This window comes from Hemitrygon akajei, chromosome 7 (assembly GCF_048418815.1).
Source record: "Hemitrygon akajei chromosome 7, sHemAka1.3, whole genome shotgun sequence".
NCBI lineage: Eukaryota > Metazoa > Chordata > Chondrichthyes > Myliobatiformes > Dasyatidae > Hemitrygon > Hemitrygon akajei.
Window position 1 is genome coordinate 160,938,920 of NC_133130.1, and position 18,484 is coordinate 160,957,403.

The 18,484-nt window shown below is 39.6% G+C and overlaps 1 protein-coding gene across 4 annotated transcripts in view; it reads right to left on the minus strand.

The window, feature by feature from the left end:
- The window catches only part of sptan1 (spectrin alpha, non-erythrocytic 1), a 121,564-nt gene that overhangs the window by 30,703 nt on the left and 72,377 nt on the right, over window positions 1-18,484 (minus strand). For 3 of the 4 annotated variants that reach the window (XM_073052380.1, XM_073052381.1, XM_073052379.1), the window contains 12 exons: window positions 14,029-14,064; window positions 11,921-11,968; window positions 10,763-10,854; window positions 9,489-9,633; window positions 8,667-8,848; window positions 7,836-7,935; window positions 6,800-6,997; window positions 4,033-4,179; window positions 2,724-2,827; window positions 1,662-1,824; window positions 1,225-1,239; window positions 368-499 (listed from right to left, as the gene is read on the minus strand). In XM_073052380.1, coding sequence (XP_072908481.1) covers window positions 368-499; window positions 1,225-1,239; window positions 1,662-1,824; window positions 2,724-2,827; window positions 4,033-4,179; window positions 6,800-6,997; window positions 7,836-7,935; window positions 8,667-8,848; window positions 9,489-9,633; window positions 10,763-10,854; window positions 11,921-11,968; window positions 14,029-14,064 — 1,362 coding nt within the window. The remainder of the gene's footprint in view (window positions 1-367; window positions 500-1,224; window positions 1,240-1,661; window positions 1,825-2,723; window positions 2,828-4,032; window positions 4,180-6,799; window positions 6,998-7,835; window positions 7,936-8,666; window positions 8,849-9,488; window positions 9,634-10,762; window positions 10,855-11,920; window positions 11,969-14,028; window positions 14,065-18,484) is intronic. The other variant, XM_073052382.1, reaches the window with a different exon arrangement.

Here is an 18,484-nt window from a genome sequence, read left to right on the forward strand (position 1 = left end):
GATCCCTCTTTTAATGATTTCCATTGTAGCAACAAAAAGATGCAGCACATTAAAAAATACCTCAGTGTGAGGACCCACCCATGTCAGGAGGCAGCAGCAGAATATTGACCAAAAGAATATTGGGCACCATATTTTAGATTGCTGCTGTTTAAAGATAGTGTTATATTATGTGATTGGAATGTTAAGTACAAGCCTGTTTTTTGCAGGAAAAAATAGAAATTCTGCCTTTCACACCCGACCACACCAATCTTCTCCTTCTCAAGAAACTGAAGAGCAATTATCTTTATTATGCATCTAGTGATAATGTAGAAGTCAAAGTTAACTCTGGGGTCTCATTTTTTTCAAGTCACTTGATTTCTGCAATTACCTGGACCGCATCTTCACTACCAGCACAAGCCCCTCGATCGATCAGTGATTTCCCCATGTCAATGACCCCACGGATTCGATCAGCATTGGCATGAAGCTCTGCTTCAAATGCTTGATGCTTCTGGTGTTTGCTCTGTGGAAGAGTAAAGCAACAGTCACCACACAAAAAGTCAGGATTCAAAAATTCCTTCTGAGGCCTTTCATCACACCATCTACTACAGAAGTATTCTGTAGTGGTTTTAAACTGGTGCAACTTATTCTGGAAGGACATCAAAAATGGTTTCTTCCTTTAGAATTATGCAATGTTCCTACTTCACAATTACAGTGCATTTCAAATACGTTAGAATTTTAAATTATTTTCATAATTTGCGAAGGCCAAATAAACTCACGTTGGAGTAGATGCTAACAATGCTGTTAACAGTTTTTATTGTCAAAGTTCAATTTTTATCTCAAAAAATAAGGTAAACTCAACATTGCAACAGTTATAAGGTCTCAGAGGAAATCATGATTAGGAGAGAGTAATAAGGTGAACACTGACAAAGACTACACACTAACATAGCCAATCAACAGTTCCTAGCAACAAAGACATTCATTGACTGAATTTCTTTAGTGTTAATTTAAAACTGAATGCCAGCTGATTGAAAGTCAGCAGTAGCCTTTATACCAAAGACATACGAATGGACATCATTGCCAAAAGCAACGTTAATACTACATATGTGTCAATTTAAAGACAAGACACTCAGTAAAGCTGCAAGCAGTAAATGAAAAAAAAGTTTATAAAACACAATCTAACAAATAATGTACTTAAATAAAGACGAGACATAAACCTGAGTTAGACAAAAGCCACTAATCACTTACCAGCAGTTTGGATAGCTAAAAACAGATTAAGAAAAAAAGATTACATCAATATTGAATGGTTAGAGAAACGGGCTCAATTTAAATTTCTGTTCACATAACACAAACGAGCCAAAAGGTTCTCAGTTCAAAAGATTTGCTGCAAACAAGTAGGTCAGCTATCAGTGCTCTGAGCAGAGAGTGCTTTCAAGCATTAAGTCTGTGAAGATTAGCAGGTATCGGCCAGAGACCAAGAAACTTTCCCACAAAGTGGTAGTAGTTTCTTGTTTGGTTTTGAAGGGTGAAATGACAGATAGTCCAGGCAGTTCTTACACATATCTTAGTTGCTCCTTTGGTACAGTAGTACCAAACGTGTCTAAACAAGTAGTTTGTCCTTTTATCAGGGAATACCAACTTAAAAGCTTGGGTTCAGGATAAAGAGAAACCATCATTTTAGTTACCTGAATATTAGTGGGATCTTTATAAGATTCATCAGTTGCAGTCTGAAGCTTCTCACTGATCCAGGCCTCAATTTCATCTACATCCCGGCTAAATTGTTGAAGGGTCTGTGATTCCCCAAGCTTTGATCTTTTCTCAATCATCTGAGCTTTCAGGCGGCGCCACCTATCAAGACATTTTACGGTAATAATTATGGCAAAAGACATCAAACACTTGTCTTTTGAAGGCTTTACAGTTTCTTTATGCAAAAAACTTTTTTTTGCTATTTCAAAGATGAGCATAAACAAATAATGGTGACTTAGTGCCTAAAATAAAAACCTGGTGCAAATAAAAAGCATGTAGGTATAGCAAGCAATTAGAGAATGTTACTATTTATGAGGGAAGACGAATACAAATGGAGGGCAATGTGCTTTAGTTATCTGGGGAAACTGATGAGACCACATTTGTGTACTTTACTTCCTTATTCTAAGGATGCAAATGCACGGGAACCAGTTCAAATGATTACTAGGCTGATGCCTGCAAAGGGGAGGATGACTTTTGATGAGAGATTGGACAAAGTGGGTTATAATCAGATTAACCACTGAAGTTGGTGGAGCTACTTCAGTGGCTGAGAGGCAACAGCCTCTCTGTGTGGTGATAGCAAGAAAAACAAAACCATGGATGAAGAGCAGAAGTACTTTTGGAGATGATGGAGTTTACAAGGAGAAAATATGGATAAGATACTGCATTTATTGAGACCAAGCTACTAAAGCACAGAGGTGGACCATTTAAGACAATATATCTCTCAAGATTGTTGGTGACCAAGTTAAAAAAAAAATCAAAAACTGTTTCCTTCAGGAGGAAGCACTATTTGGCTCTGCTATGATTGGAAATGTACCCTTTGTGTGATTCTTGCATTCAGGTTTGCTTATGATTTAGCAATACTGTTCAGATGCATTACTTATAGATCAAGCTGAACCACATGCCTATCTGTGACAGTATCAATGCAAATACAATGGAGTAAACAATTTCAAGTTTCTCTAAGGAACTTACTACAGACAGCTGAAATTGTTTGAATCACTTACCTGTCTAATACCTCATTGCGACGTTTTGAAATATCTCCCTTTGCATAATGTTCAGAACCAATCAATTGATCAGCAAAGGCTTGCAATGCTGCAATTTTCTCCTCCTATCCCAAGCAGAGAAAAGAAGAATGAGCCAAATTTTTTGGCAGCTTTCAGCTGTGAACTTCCCCCGATCCACACTTGGCCACATACTACTGACCAGAACTTGTATGGTTATCCAACAATACTATCACCTTTACTTTGACAATGAAAACAAGCCACAAGATTTATGTGCAATATTGACTGCAAATTGAAACCGGATTCTGAAATCATATTTTCTGCTATTAACGACAACTTTTTCTCTTGTAGGCCAAGTGGCCCAAGCATCATAACTCTATTTCCACTCATTTTTTAAATTTACTAATTTGTTGTGTTTAGTTACTGATGGCTAGTGATTTGAAAAAGGATATTTTTACCTTCTATTGCCTAAAGACGTTTAAATTTTACATCACAATATCGAGATACATTTGGATCTGCAGATCACAATTACAAAGGCTTCATGCTAAATACCCAAACTATTCTCATTAAAAATGAGTGCACGGACAGAACTGTCAAAGGCAAATAGTCTTACTAAGGATGAATCCAGTTCTAACCACTGGGTGTCACTGTATTGATATGAAGGTACAGCCTGTGAATTATCAAACTAGCCCAAATTCTCTGAGCTAATAATATTTCTATCTGAAGAATCATTACAGTCATCAACAGAACCAGGAAAAGTCAATAAAACAGGAATAAGTCATCTGACCTTCAAAACCATTCTGCCATTCAACAACTATGTACCTAATCTCTCTCAACTACATTTCCCTGCTCTATCTCTGTATAGCTCAATTCACTTAGTATCCAGAAATGGACCTATTTCTGCTTTAAATAACTATGGCAAATAAGTGTCCACAAGACCCTGGAACAGAGGATTTTAAGTATTCATCACTCTCTAAGCAAATAGTCCTTATCCCAATGAGGCCTGTCCCTTAATTTGAGGCCATGACTCGCAGCTCTGAACGCAGGGAAAACAGCTTCTCTCCTTCTATCTGCTGATTCCAAGTGAGATTCATTTAAGCTCTGGAGAAAAGGCCTCATTCTTTTCTAATTATCAAGAACAATGCTTGACCAATGTTTGAAAATATAATGTAATTTCTAGCCAATGTGTTTCTGTTCAGATATCATGCTTTAAACAAAGTTTAAACCTTATACTGGTTCCAATTTATTAGGCCAAGTAACTGCAAATTAATTAGATAAATTGTCATGATTAGGATTTATTTTCTCATATTACCTGCACAGTAATAGCTTTATCGAAATCTTCGTGCTTCTTGATAAGGGCTTCCACACTGTCCAGGGAATCACCTTTGTCATCACTGGCCAAGAACGCCTCACGAGCTGCCATCCAATTCTCAGCCTGTTCACAGTCACGGTTAAACAACTACCAAAAGGAGAAGAGAACTTTAAGGGGAGCATTTCATAGAAAAGCAAAAAAATAAACACAGCAAACTAGGGTCAGAGAAAGGGTTCCAAAACTGTGTCACCAATTCTCCAACCCAAGCTCCCTTCTCAGTTGGGAGTACAGATACGATGAGATTATCCAAGAGAACTTGAATATCACAATATTATTTCTGGAGATACAAATTCATAAATGCTTTTGACGAATTCTCATGTGCACACAGTCTTCAATACTTTTTAATTGTCATAGGATGATGGATAAAATCGGTTATTGTAAAAGTGCAGGTCTGAAGGCATTTCCATTTCCAAATACATCATGTACGTCCTGAAATGACTCCAGCTTTGCTTGTTTTTAAACATCAAAAAAAAATCTAATTGCTTATTCTGCTGGCAGTAATTAAAGTGATTGTAATTAAAGTTTGGGCTAGAAAAACCAATAAAGTAGTACAGCACAAAAACAGGCCCTTTGGCCCATCTAGTCCATGCTGAAAAAATTTAAACTGCCTATTCCCATTGACTTGTACTAGGACCATAGCCCTACATATCCCTAATATCCATGTACCTATCAAACTTCTCTTAAAACATTGAAATTGAGCTCACATATACCAATTTGTGCTGGCAGTTCATTCCACACTCTCGCAAACCTCTGAGGGAAGTTTCCCCTCATGTTCCTCTTAAACATCTCACCTTTCACTCAAACTCAATGGAAAAAGCCTGCTGGCATTTACACTATCTATACCCCTCATAATTTTATATAGAAAATTATACAAAAGTTCAGGCATTAAGAGAAAATATTTAACTCAAGCACTAAACAAACTACTAGAGGACAAGGCGCACCTCAGGGGTGCTTAGCCCACTGCTCTACTCTCTCTATACACATGATTGTGTGGCTAGGTGTAGCTCAAATACTATCTATAAATTTGCTGATGATACAACCATTGTTGGTAGAATCTCAGGTGATGATGAGAGGGCGTACAAGAGTGAGATATGCCAACTAGTGGAGTGGTGCCGCAGCAACAACCTGGCACTCAACGTCAGTAAGACGAAAGAGCTGATTGTAGACTTCAGGAAGGGCAAGACGAAAGAACACATACCAATCCTCAGAGGGATCAGAAGTGGAGAGAGTGAGCAGATTCAAGTTCCTGGGTATCAACATCTCCAAGGATCTAACCTGGTCCCAATATATCAATGTAGCTATAAAGAAGGCAAGACAGCGGCTATACTTTATTAGGAGTTTGAAGAAATTTGACATGTCAACAAATACACTCAAAAACTTTTATAGTTGTACCATGGGGAGCATTCTGACAGGCTGTATCACTGTCTGGTATGGAGGGGCTACTGCACAAGACCGAAAGAAGCTACAGAAGTTTTAAAATCTAGTCAGCTCCAGCTTGGGCACTAGCCTACAAAGTACCTAGGACATCTTTAGGGAGCGGTGTCTCAGAAAGGCAGCGTCCATTATTAAGGACCTTCAGCACCCAGGGCATGCCCTTTTCTCACTGTTATCATCAGGTAGGAGGTACAGAAGCCTGAAGGCACACACTCAGTGATTCAGGAACAGCTTCTTCCCCTCTGCCATCTGATTCCTAAATGAGCATTGATCTTTGGACACTACCTCACTTTTCTTTTCTGTTTTTGCATTTTTTTAAAAATCTATTCAATATACATTGTTGATTTACTTGTTTATTTATTACTTTTTTATTTTATGTTTTTTAATTCTCTGCTAGATTATGTACTGTATTAAACTGCTGCAGCTAAGTTAACAAATTTCATGTCACATGCCAGTGATAATAAACCTGATTCTGATTCAGAAGATACAAATTCAGTAAACATTACAGAGTCAATAACCAGGAAACAAAAATTCACCCTAGGGAAAAATGGTGGAAACAGATAAAATGGAAACAATACGCTTCCATACCAACTGTGACCAATACCATCTTCCAGTGTGGTGAATAATAAAAGAATTTCTGAATGCATTCAATAGAGAAGCTGAGTAACACATTTCATAATTGGTCATCAGCTTGACTGAACATTCACTCACATTTGTAATCAAGTTTTTGCTTTGCTCCTTGATAAAACTTCAAATCCTCAATTGAAATTCCACTTTCTATTACCCTCATCACAGGTGTCCCTTTTGCATTACTTTTTAATAATGCAGCAGTCATATTCATCAATGAATTCCATTAATAAAAACAATCCTATTAAAATGGATGAATATAAACTGTACAAACTGATTAATCTAAGCAATAAGTTTACCGTACAAACTGATTAATCTTCTCCAACTAGATGATGCAATGGCACAGATTACATCATACTTCAGTGCAGTGAGAAGCAGTGCACTTGGTGCTAAATCTACAACAATCAAAAGCTTCAGGGCAACACACACAAAATGCAGGCGGAACTCAGCAGGTCAGGCAGCACTGATGGAAAAGAATAAATAGTTGAAGTTTCAAGCCAAGAGCCTTCATCAAAGGATTCACCTTTTTTTTTTGCCTTCACTAGCAAAATTCAAATGAAATCTTAGCCACACCACAGTAGCAAAAGCACAAATTTACCCATCAGCTACAAGGTAATTCTGTGAAAATATGCTGCAGTCTCAATACCTGCAACTCCAGACATTGATCCAACATCATTCTGCGCTGGATCCAGGCTTTCTCCAAATCTGCACGCTCACGCTCCAGGATATCCAACTTCTCCCTAATTTCAGGGCAAGCATAATGTCCACGAGCCAGGAGCTGATGTCCAAACTGTTCAAATGCTTGGAATGTGCCTGCCCTAGCATCAATCTCAGTACGATGTTCCTGTAACAAGGGTTAAGAGAAGAGTGAGAAATAAACACAGTTAAAAGTAGATATTACCTATATAATACGGTTTCATAGTTTGCATTTCCCCAAGCAGCATTCCTGCTGCCCACTAGGGGGGAAAAAAATAGAGGTTGAAATCACCAATTTCAAATCTGATTTTCTATCCACCAAAATAACAATGTGTATTGAAACTTGTATTAAGTACACTCAGCATCCAATGAGTGCAACAATATAGAACTTCCTTTAAGAAAGGAATGAACAATCAAGACACATTAGCAAATCATGATTGGATATTTCTCCCAAAAGTATTACTATAGATGTGGTTTGGAAAAAAAAAAATCACCAAATGTAGGGAAAAGAATAGCTTTTACTACATCTTATTGAATATTCAGAATGGGTTACAAGTTGGTACCTTTGCAATACAACATATTCCCTCACATTAACATTTAAACTATGACATTAGTGTTTGTGAAGTTCATAAGATTGAGAATAATTCTAGACACATTTACAAGACACTAAGGTAATGCTGCTTCCAACACGTCTGTGTTGAACAAAAACTCAGAATGGCAAGCAAATCACTGATGATATATTTTTAAACATTTTCATTCAGAACCAGTATCTGAAGTAGTATTTCATTCAGAAGCAGCATTGGTCAATTTCCAAATCTGGTTTAAAACCCAATAAAAAGTCACCATGCACTAATTAATGCATTTATTCTTTGGCTAAAAGGTGGACATTCAGAATTAAACTCTTGTTTTGAATAATAGAATAAAAATATTTCCAATGATTGCCACAATTTAGGGAAAAGAATCAGGTTAGATTTTTTTTAAATCACCTGGTGTCTCTCCAAAAGGGCTTCTGCTCCTGTTACATCCTTGGCGAGTTCCTCTGAAGAAACCAATCCTCTAATTCCATTTATCCAGGACATAAGGTCTCTGGGAAAACAGTAATTCAGTGGGATAACCAAAACCTCCAACAGTACTTTACTCAAAGGAAATTACACAAACTGACATTCTTTTTAATCTATAAGGTTAAGACAGACATGATCAAGATTTTCAAGAGTAGTAAGGGGAACAAATAAAGTACACAGAAAGAAACCCATTTATCATTTGTTGGGGGATCTAGCATCAAATAAAGCAGGTCATTTTAAAAAATAAATTCCTTTCAGATAACATTACCAAACAAGTTGAAACTCTTCCACAAAAGACAATTGATGCTAGGCTTCAATTCTGAAATCAACAGCTTTTTATTAATCTAAGGATATTTAGAGGCAAGCAGCAAAGACAGATATCTGAAGTTGGGTCACACATCAGTCATCTCACTTACGGGATGAGTAGGTTTGTGGGGCTAAGTCGACTATTATTGTTTCTAAAAATAAAATGATTTGTACTGCTTTCTGGAGACTCAACATTTTGTGCTTGACCTTTTCTCTAAAAAAATAGATACAAACTGTTTTTAGTGCAAAATCATTATTTTTAGTCAGAGATGGTACCTGGGAAACTCCTGGCGGCAATATGTAAATACTAAGCAGCAGAAAAGGGAAATCTGTGGCATGATGCAGTTTGGAAGTCGAGTTGTAGTTCCCTCATACATCTATGCACTGGTAACAAGTAACAAAATAATCCTCAATTTGTACTTTACAGGGAAAGGCAAGAGTGACTGGTACCTGAAATCACTCAAGAAACGCTGCAGGTCATGAGAGTCATTCAATTTTCCTTTACGCTGGTCAGCACGCTCCACCAGGTTAGTCCAGGCCTGATTTAGTTCTGTGCATTTTTCTTGGACATCTTCAACTGATTCTGGATGAGACTGAATCAATCTGTTTGCAGTTTCTCCCAGGGAATTCACCTATATACAACAATTAAAATTCAGTCAGGTAACATGGAATTAAAGAGAGATTTCGGACCAGCATTCAATACATCAGGTGCATCTCTGCCATTGTATGAATTAGTAAATACCCATTTTCTCTGAACTTAAGACTATATTGGAGATAATATACCCTATTACCATGTTGCACCCGTCATGACCCCCTCCCTAACTTTTCTACATGGCATATGCTAATGTATCATTGATTTTCTTGGTGTACACAAAAGGGTAATGAGGAATCATACTGATCTGGCATGGGTTTTTATCTTCTGTTCTCAATGGTGCCATAAGAAATCCATTTGTTTTAGCTGATTCATTATTTCTATAGAATCCTAACTGGACAACTGGCTGAAGTTATGTAAAGAAGATTCCAGTATGGAGTTAATTTGATTTTAACTGAGGTCATAATTAAATTCATGCAATTTTGAAAACTTTTAACCTTGCAAAGCACATACACCTTCAAGACATATAGTTATAAATTGCTCAGCTAAATGCATCCTAGATGTTCAGGCAATTAAATCAATTTTGCCAAATAAGCCCATCACAGAGTATGACAGAGCAAACTACTTTGCAAAAGAATTAAAGACTGTTAAATGTTTTACAGAGCAAAATTATAGCTTACTTTATCGCCCAGAGCAGCAAGGTCCCGTTCAAATCCTTCATGTTTACGCTGCAGAGCCTGTACGCTTGCTAGGTCATGTCCATAATTATCTGTGTTCAGAGCTTGGTTTTTCTCTTCAATCCATTCCTTGGTTTCATCAGCATCTCTGCACAATAATAATATAAATATTTTAAACCACAATTAATGACTTACCTATGACTGTGTGGCTAAGTACAACTCCAACACCATATTCAAGTTTGCCAGTGACACCACTGTTGTGAGCCATATCAAAGGTGGTGATGAATCAGCATATTGGAGGGAGATTGAAAATTTGGCTGAGTGGTGTCATAACAACCACCTCTCATTCAGTGTCAGCAAGGTCAAAAAACTAACTGTAGACTTCAGGAGAGGGAACCAGAGGTCCATGAGTCAGTCCTCATCGGAGGATCAGAGGTGAAGAGGGTTAGTAACTTGCCAGGTTGCCAGGTGTCACTATCTCAGAGGACCTGTCCTGGATCCAGCATATGAATCTAATGGCAAAGAAAGCATGACAAATGTCTCTACTTCCTTAGAAGGCTGCAGAGATTTGGCATGACAACAAAAACCTTGACAAACTTCTATAGATGTATAGTGGAAAGTATATTGACTGGCTGCATTACTGCCTGGTATGGAAACACCAATGCCTTTGAGTGGAAAATCTTACAAAAGGTAACATATTCAGCCCAGTACATAATGGCCAAAGCACTCCCAACCATTAAGCACATCCATATGAAATGCTGATGTAGGAAAGCAGCATCTATTATCAAAGATCCTCACCACCCAGGCCATGCTCTTTTCTCATTGCTGCCATCAAGCAGAAAGGTACAAGAGCCTCAGGACTCACACCACCAGGTTCAAGAACAGTTACTACCCCTCAAGCCATCAGGCTCTTGAACAAAAGAGGATAATTACACTTATCTATTGAGATGCTCCACAACAAATGATCTCACTTTACTGACTCTAACTTATTATTTCATGCTCTTGTTATTTATTGCTATTTATTTATAGTTGCATTTCAACAGTTTGTTGTTTCCTATGCTCTGCCCACAGGAAAAAGAATCTCAGGGTTGCATGTGGTGACGTGTATGTACTCAGATAATAAATTTTACTTTGAACCTTGAACCTGTACAGAAATAATTGTCAAGCCAATCTTACTAAATTGAATTGAATTATTAAAAAGAGTTGCAGTTAAAGAAAGAATGCAAATAAAGCAGAATTCCACTTTTCAATTCTATTAATCTAACACAGCTACTCACCTATGGAATCTCTGTACCTCATGTGCACTTCCCAAGATCTGGCTGCGCTCCTCAGCCAGTTGTTGCAGTGACTTCCAACGCTCATTCAGATCCTGACAAAAAAAACAGAAGGATGCAAATCAACCAAGTCTACACAGAAATATCACGAGAATAAATCCTTTCGATAGCTTAAATTAGTAGATTTTCTAAATTATCAAGTATCTAGAGGTATTTGGTTTATTTAACTAAAAATGTAATTTCTGCTAGATCTTCCACTTCAATTACAGGAACCTTTATCTCCCTAGTGCTAGGCATCATCATCGATGGGATTTTCATTTGCTGTAGGAAATTAAGGAGCAAGAAGGTGGTAAGTGGGGATGAGCTGAAGTTTGAGGAAAGCTTCAAGGTACCATAGGAGCATAACACAGGAGAGGGACGAAGGTGGGTATAGGCCTCTTAACCCAGTAACAGGCTTCAACTTGCTGGTGAGAACCTAGTTCAGTGACTGAGAGCCCTTCTGTTCATGAGAATCATATGTAAGGCAGCACATGAAAGTGATATCAACTGAATATCGATTAAAGTCTCTTGCACCTACTCATTGGCCACCATTTATTTGAAATGAATGCACAGACCAAATATCAATATCCTGCTTAATGCAGTCTGGTACTTTACTGCAGGACAGTCAGCTACATCATAAGATCATAAATTGTGTAGACTGTCTTAATTTCCAGAACGTTAATATTTATCATTAATCCTTTTCCTAGAAAAGCCCTTATATATTATGCCAAAACCTTTTACTTCTCATGATCTACTACCCCTGAAGTAGAGCTACCTCTCAAAGTTGCATAGTTAATACACATGCACTGATAAAGCACAAAGATGCAAAGGGTTAACTTACGACAATAAGATTCAAATTCACTATTTTATAGCATATTAGAATGCAAAGCAATTTAGCTGAATTGAAACTGGCACATGTTCCAAAACCTTCTGCAATAATATGACTGGTTTATTACACAATACAGATGATGAATGAAGAAAGGAGATTATTGAATTATTGATCAAAATTACAACAGCAATGCACTTCAACAAATGAATAAAGTACAATGGGAAACCCCAGCACTGTACGTAAAACATGTGATGAGACAGTGCCAGAAAGTAAAAAAATACACCTGTTCTTACCTTGATGGCATTAAAATTAGTCACTGCTTGCAGCATCAGTCGGGCAGACTATCGCAACCATGAATTGCAGCAGCAGAAAACCAAATCAGTCACGATCAGTCAGTGAAGAGAAATGTTAAAATTAGAAATATCCTCATGTAGAATGAAGAGAACATGGCATGTGAAAAAAAATCAACAATTCAGTATAGTATGGGTCCTACTACCAATAATGCTGTGCTGACCTTTTGATCTACTCCAAAATCAAACTCTTCTCTTTCTCACACAGCCCTTCATTTTTTTAAATCCATGTGACTACCTAAGAATCTCTGAAATGTCCCAAATGCATCCACCACACCCAACAGCATGTTCAACGCACTTACCATTCTCTCTGTAAAAAACCTTCCCCATACTTTTGTCGAATCACATTAAAAGTATGTACTCTCATACTAGCCATTACTGTCCTGGAAAAGAGGTGTTGGCTGTCTACTCTAATTATGCTTATCATCTTATAGATCTCTAACAGACTCCCCTCTCACCCTTCTTCGCTCTAGCTTTCTCAACCTTCAGAACCCCTTTTCTGTGGGCAATATGAGAAACTAATACAAAATGGGAAATGCAAGTTATGCCTAAATCATTAACTCAACTATGTTGAAAATTAAGAGTCTTCACAGGCTAAAGTCAAAATGAATCATGAATGACAAGCACTAGGTAAAGGTACACATAAGTGTCAAGATTAGATGGGATTAATGAAACATGTGAAATCATCCACAAATAAAAGCATTTCAATGGTTTAATTTGCAAAAAAAAAGTTTAGCAGTTCCTTACTAACAGTTCTATTTAGTTCTTTATATTTACGTTAGAGGCAAATAGAAGATTCAGGGGTGCTTAAGTTAAAGGAACTGCAAGTTACTGTGTGGTACTTAATCATCAAGTGGCCCTTACTGTCTTTCCATTCTCTCCACATGGCATTTATTTTTGCTGGAAAATGCTTCTATGAAAAAAACTCAGAAGTTCATTTTTGTATATAGATCTACATATAGACCAAGCTTACTGCACACTGATGGTATTGGAGTAGAGCTCACTCACACCATCACCAAATGTTCGTCTTATCAGTAAGGATCACTAGATACTTGTAAACTTGCTCTCCTTCTAACCAGAATACAATTAAAAACATTGTAAATTAACAAAGACTAGACACAAAAGTCTCTCAACATCAACTTGTGGTCATATAGTCATATAATACTACAGCACAGAAACAGGACCAAAGTATACTGGTCTCAATGTGTCCCAGTTAACTGGAATCCACTGTATTTGTCACAACCACTCTCTGTAGTAGAGCGACTTACATATTGACAACTAAGATGAAAAAGTTGAAGGACAAAAGGATTTATTCATACAAAAATGGATAATGTGCATCCGTGAACAGGATTGCATCACAAGAGAAATGAGAAAATTTTTAATTAGTAAGCAGTTACTGAAAAGCCAGTTTTAAAAGCAGTAGTTTGTAGTCATGACTTAAAGAATTACAAGCGCCTGAAATACTGCAAAGTATTTTGGGATGTTGGTGAAATTCTTATTCATGAAAGAGATTTGCTCAATTGAAGAGCTGCCGACTCTTCATGCAAAATTACACTGTCTTCAACTCCTTTTGTAATCTCAGATTCCATCAACAGTTAATGAAAATCAAAATCAGTGAAGAGAATCAAGCTACAAACAGGAATATCTTCACTTTTAATTTGTCAGTACAGCAGCTTATCCTAAAGAAGTAGATCAAAAGACAGCAAAGATATCTAGATGAAATTTGTCAAAGATATTTCAGGCCTTGTAGTCCAGAATATGGAAGTAATTTATGGAAAACATCAATATACAACTTTCAATGAACATTTCAAACAAATGATTAAAGACCAGTACAAAATAAAAGGTATCGACCTTTTCCCCCTGAAGTCACTTTAAAATAGTGACCTTGGCCAGGGGCAGAGTAGGAAGAAAATTTTGATAGAGGCCAAATTATAAAATGAATGTTAACTGGTAGAATTACAAATAACTGGTGGCCTCTGGAAAATGAAAGGATAGTACAAATCTAGGTATTTTCAGGCAAATGACACGATTCTTTGAAAGGAAACTCATACCTTCCATGGTGATGACGTTTTTGAATCGGCTTCATCCTATGGGGAAAAAGGGAAAAGAAAAATTACAAGCCTTGTTAGAGAGAAAATACAGTAAATAAATGTCAAGAAATCAGATGCACACAAATTAATTCAACCATATCAATATGGCATGTGGCACAATGGATATATTCAGTATATACAAAATGCTGCTTGACATGCTGAGTTCCTCCAGCATTTTGTGTGTGTTGCCTTGGATTTCCAGTATCTGCAGATTTTTCTTGCGTTTGCATATTCAGTACATATTCAGCATGGATTTAAACAAGATAAAAATTACAGTGAATGCTCTCTTTCAACTGGTTGTATCAAATTGCTCCCAATATAACTTTGATGCAGTATCTAAGTTAATATTGTGTTAGGATAGGAAATACACAATACAATCTATTTATACAAATCATCCTTGGCTATTTTCATACTCGTGGAACAATTGCCTAAATAATTTGTGAAGACAATCACACCAGAACAATTACTTCCTTTCTAAATGAACCTTCATTTGGAAAGTACAAAAAGTTGCGGTAAGAAAATAGCAAGTCTCAAAAGGTCAGGTCTAGACTTATTACACTCAAAATGTTACTTAACCATCATTAACCAAGTAATAACACAACCACGAATCAACACTGAAATTTAATGCATTATGTGGAGAGGTGGTGGTGGTGGGGGGGGGGGGGGGTATATAACTCAAATCAAAAAGCAAAGCAGTCCAAGTTTCCTTGTGCAAGTAACACTTAGTCTACATGTTGCCTCACATTCATGGCCCACCAAATTACAACCTTGGAAGTTGGACTACACAATCCCTTCCATCTCCCCCAATTCTTGCCAAAAATATTTTGTAAAATCTGTCTTCAACTCTTTAACACACCTACCACCTGTCCTGCCCAAGTTTACAGCTGCAACTAATTAGAACAAGAGGTGGTGGACAGGAGGGAAGTGGGGTCAGGGCAATGGCATTTATTAAAATGTGGAAGGCAAAAATCTTTCCTGGAATAACATGTATAATCAGATGCCCAGTGCTTATGAAATGTGACAATGTGATTGCATAAGCATGACTGGTTAAGGTGTAGCTATGGGCTCAAGCTACACTCACAACTTCCTGACATATCTGATCCATTTCTTATTTCTGACCTATACAAGCCCTTTCCCATAACTTTTTTTCAGTATATCATTAACTGTATTGGTGCTGCTTTATATAAGTGTGCAGATCTGAAATATGTCATGAAGTTTGTTGCCAATTTTAAGTATGCTCCCACAGTCCACAGCTTCCACTCCTTTTCTTGACATTTCAATATCCAGGAGATGATTAGTAACCAATATCAATTACAAACCCAGCTCACAGATTCCTGCAGTTATTTGACTATTTATTCTCCCTCCAACCCAGTTTACTGCAAAGTCTTCATTGCATTATTCCTGAGTCCCCATCCACATTGTCAGCTTTGATGACAAGATTTTCCACATTGGCATCTTTCAGACGCCTTCCTTTTTCCTTAAAAATGACTTCCTCCAGCATTGTTGACACAGTTTTCAATCACACCTCAGAGATATTGCCCCTATCCTTTCAGCACTCCAAAGGGACTGTTCTATCAATATCTTCCAGGTTCATTCTTCCATCTCCAAACATTTTCATCCTTGCGACACTTTCCCTTGCATCTTTGGAAATACAACAGCTGTCTCTTTACTCCTTTTAAAGCAACAATTCACCTATACCTCCTCTATCTGTACTGAATCATGATGTAGTCTCCTCTGCACAGAAGAGACCAAAAGCAGATTGTGTCAACATTTTGCAAACCAGCTCTGTTCTTATACAAAAGCTGCCTGTGATTTTATCTCAAACAAGAGGAAATCTGCAAAATGCTGGAAATCCGCACAACACACAGAAAATGCTGGAGAACTCAGCAGGCCAGGCAGCATCTAGGAAAATATTATAGTTGACATTTTGGGCCGAACCCCTTTGGTAGGACATTTTCTGGCTTTTTATGTCTTTATTAAATTTTGACACATATCAGTTAAGTTCCATATTTGTTCTAGCCAGATTTCCCCTTAACCCCATCCCATGTGCTAACCAGAACATTAGTTCTACACATTCCCCACTATACCCCTGAAGCAAGCCTTATTGCTATAATCAGACCCTCTGATCGTCCAGCATGCACCACCCCAAATGTGACCTTGATCCCAAATTCACCTCCCCACCACTGAACTCAGTCCTGGACCCCAATCTCTTACACTACAAGCCTAGGCCACAAGACATAGCACAGGTTTCTAACTTCTCTGCTAATTGCACTTCCCCAACTAATTAAAAGACTGGATCTATCCATTTTCTCCACCCAGCCAATCATCCCCTAAATAATCCCATCATCATAATGTAGAGCTTCAATCATGGGCACACACTCAGTCACAGACTTGACCATTCCATGACCACAGGCCATATTAACTTTCATCCTCCATGCAAATGAACTTTGCAGCAAGGAATACACTGTGGTGGCCCGCACATATGGGACTCGAACCGCCATCGGGAGCTGCAGGCAGACGGCGGCCCGCTCAGGGCAGACCTTCCAGGAACAGTCTGACGTCATGTCTGCCCCGCGGGTCGCAGAGACCCATGGGAGGGGAGATTTAAGCGCGCGATTTTGAATCAGTAAAGTCATTACGAGTTCAGCTCTCTCTGCCTCCATGTGTTTTCTTTAGTAGCGCTTTGCGCCCGACTACATTGGTGACCCCGACGTTCCAGACGGCATCTGGAGCCGACGACTCAGCGACCAGCCATGAGTTCGAGCAACTCGTACAGCTCCTCGCACAAACCAAGGAGCAACTCGCACCTCTCTGAAGCTCCCGACTTTCTGGGCCACTCAGCCCCACGTTTGGTTCGAGCAGGCTGATGCCCAGTTCAATATCAGAGACATTACAGCCGATGCCACGTGGTATTACTACATGGTCAGTGCGCTCAGCCAGGAGACGGCAGGCCAGATCATCGACTTCCTACATCAGCTGCCAATGGAGGACAGGTACACTAAGCTTAAGGCGCTCCTGATCCGTACCTTCGGACTCTCCCGCCACAAACGGGCTGTGCGGCTCCTACACATGGACGGCCTGGGTGACCGCACGCCATCCGAGCTCATGAACAATATGCTGGCGCTCATGGATGCCGATAAGCCGTGCCTTTTATTTGAACAGCTGTTCCTCGAGCAAATGTCTGAGGACATTTGCTTCCTCCTCGTGAGTGAGGATTTCAGCGACCCATGTAGGGTTGCGGCTAAAGCAGATGTCCTTTGGCAGAGCAAGCAACGTGGAGCAGCCTCTACTGGCCTAGCTATGATCGCGCGCCCCAAAGCCCAGGCCCCGCAACTGAAGCCACCGAGACCCACGGGGTAAAAAGACGAAAGTTCGGAACAATGGTGTTTCTATCACCAAAGGTGGGGCTCAGGCGCACACCGCTACCGTCCACCATGTGCTTTTCTGGGAAATGCTGGGGCCAGCCGTCACTAATGGCTACGACGGACCACCACTGCATGCCCGAGCTTGCAGGCTCTCACCCAACAAGCTCCACCTCACCAAGGAGGAGTTCCATAAGATGGAAGAGATGGGAATCGTACGCCGCTCAGACAGCCTGTGGGCATCCCCACTGCACATGGTGCCCAAGTCGGCAGGAGGATGGAGGCCCTGCAGAGACTACAAAGGGCTCAACGATGCCACAACCGCAGACAGATACCTGGTTTCCCACATCCACGACTTCACAGCAAACCTGCACGGAGCAACCATCTTCTCGAAAATCGACCTGGTCAGGGGATACCATCAGATCCCAGTGCACCCCGATGACGTGCCCAAGACAGCTCTCATCACCCCGTTCGGCTTGTTCGAATTCCTGAGCATGCCTTTCGGTCTCAAAGAATGCAGCCCAAACTTTCCAAAGCCTCATGGACTCAGTGGGACGCGGCCTGGATTTCGCTTTCATTTACTTGGACAATATCCTGGTGGCCAGCAGTTCGCACCAAGAGCACGTGGCACATTTGCGCCAGCTCTGCCAACGCTTGAGCGACCACGGACTAGCAATCAATCCAGCGAAGTGCCAGTTCGGGCTGACGGACATCGACTTCTTGGGCCACAGAGTCAACCGACATGGCACAGTTCCCCTACTGAACAAGGTCCAGGCCATCCGCCAGTTCCCCTAGCCCAGCACGGTCAAGGGCCTGCAGGAGTTCATAGGGATGGTCAACTTTTATCATCAGTTCCTGCCGGCGGCGGCCCACATCATGAGACCCTTGTTCCGCCTGATAGCCGGCAAGGCCAAAGAAGTGGCATGGAACGCAGAGTCCACGGAGGTGCTGGTGAAGGCTGGTGAAGGTCCTAGTGCACCGACAGTCGATGTACCCACGGCACTCACAGTCGACGCTTCCGACATGGCAGTCGGCGGAGTCCTGGAGCAGCTCAT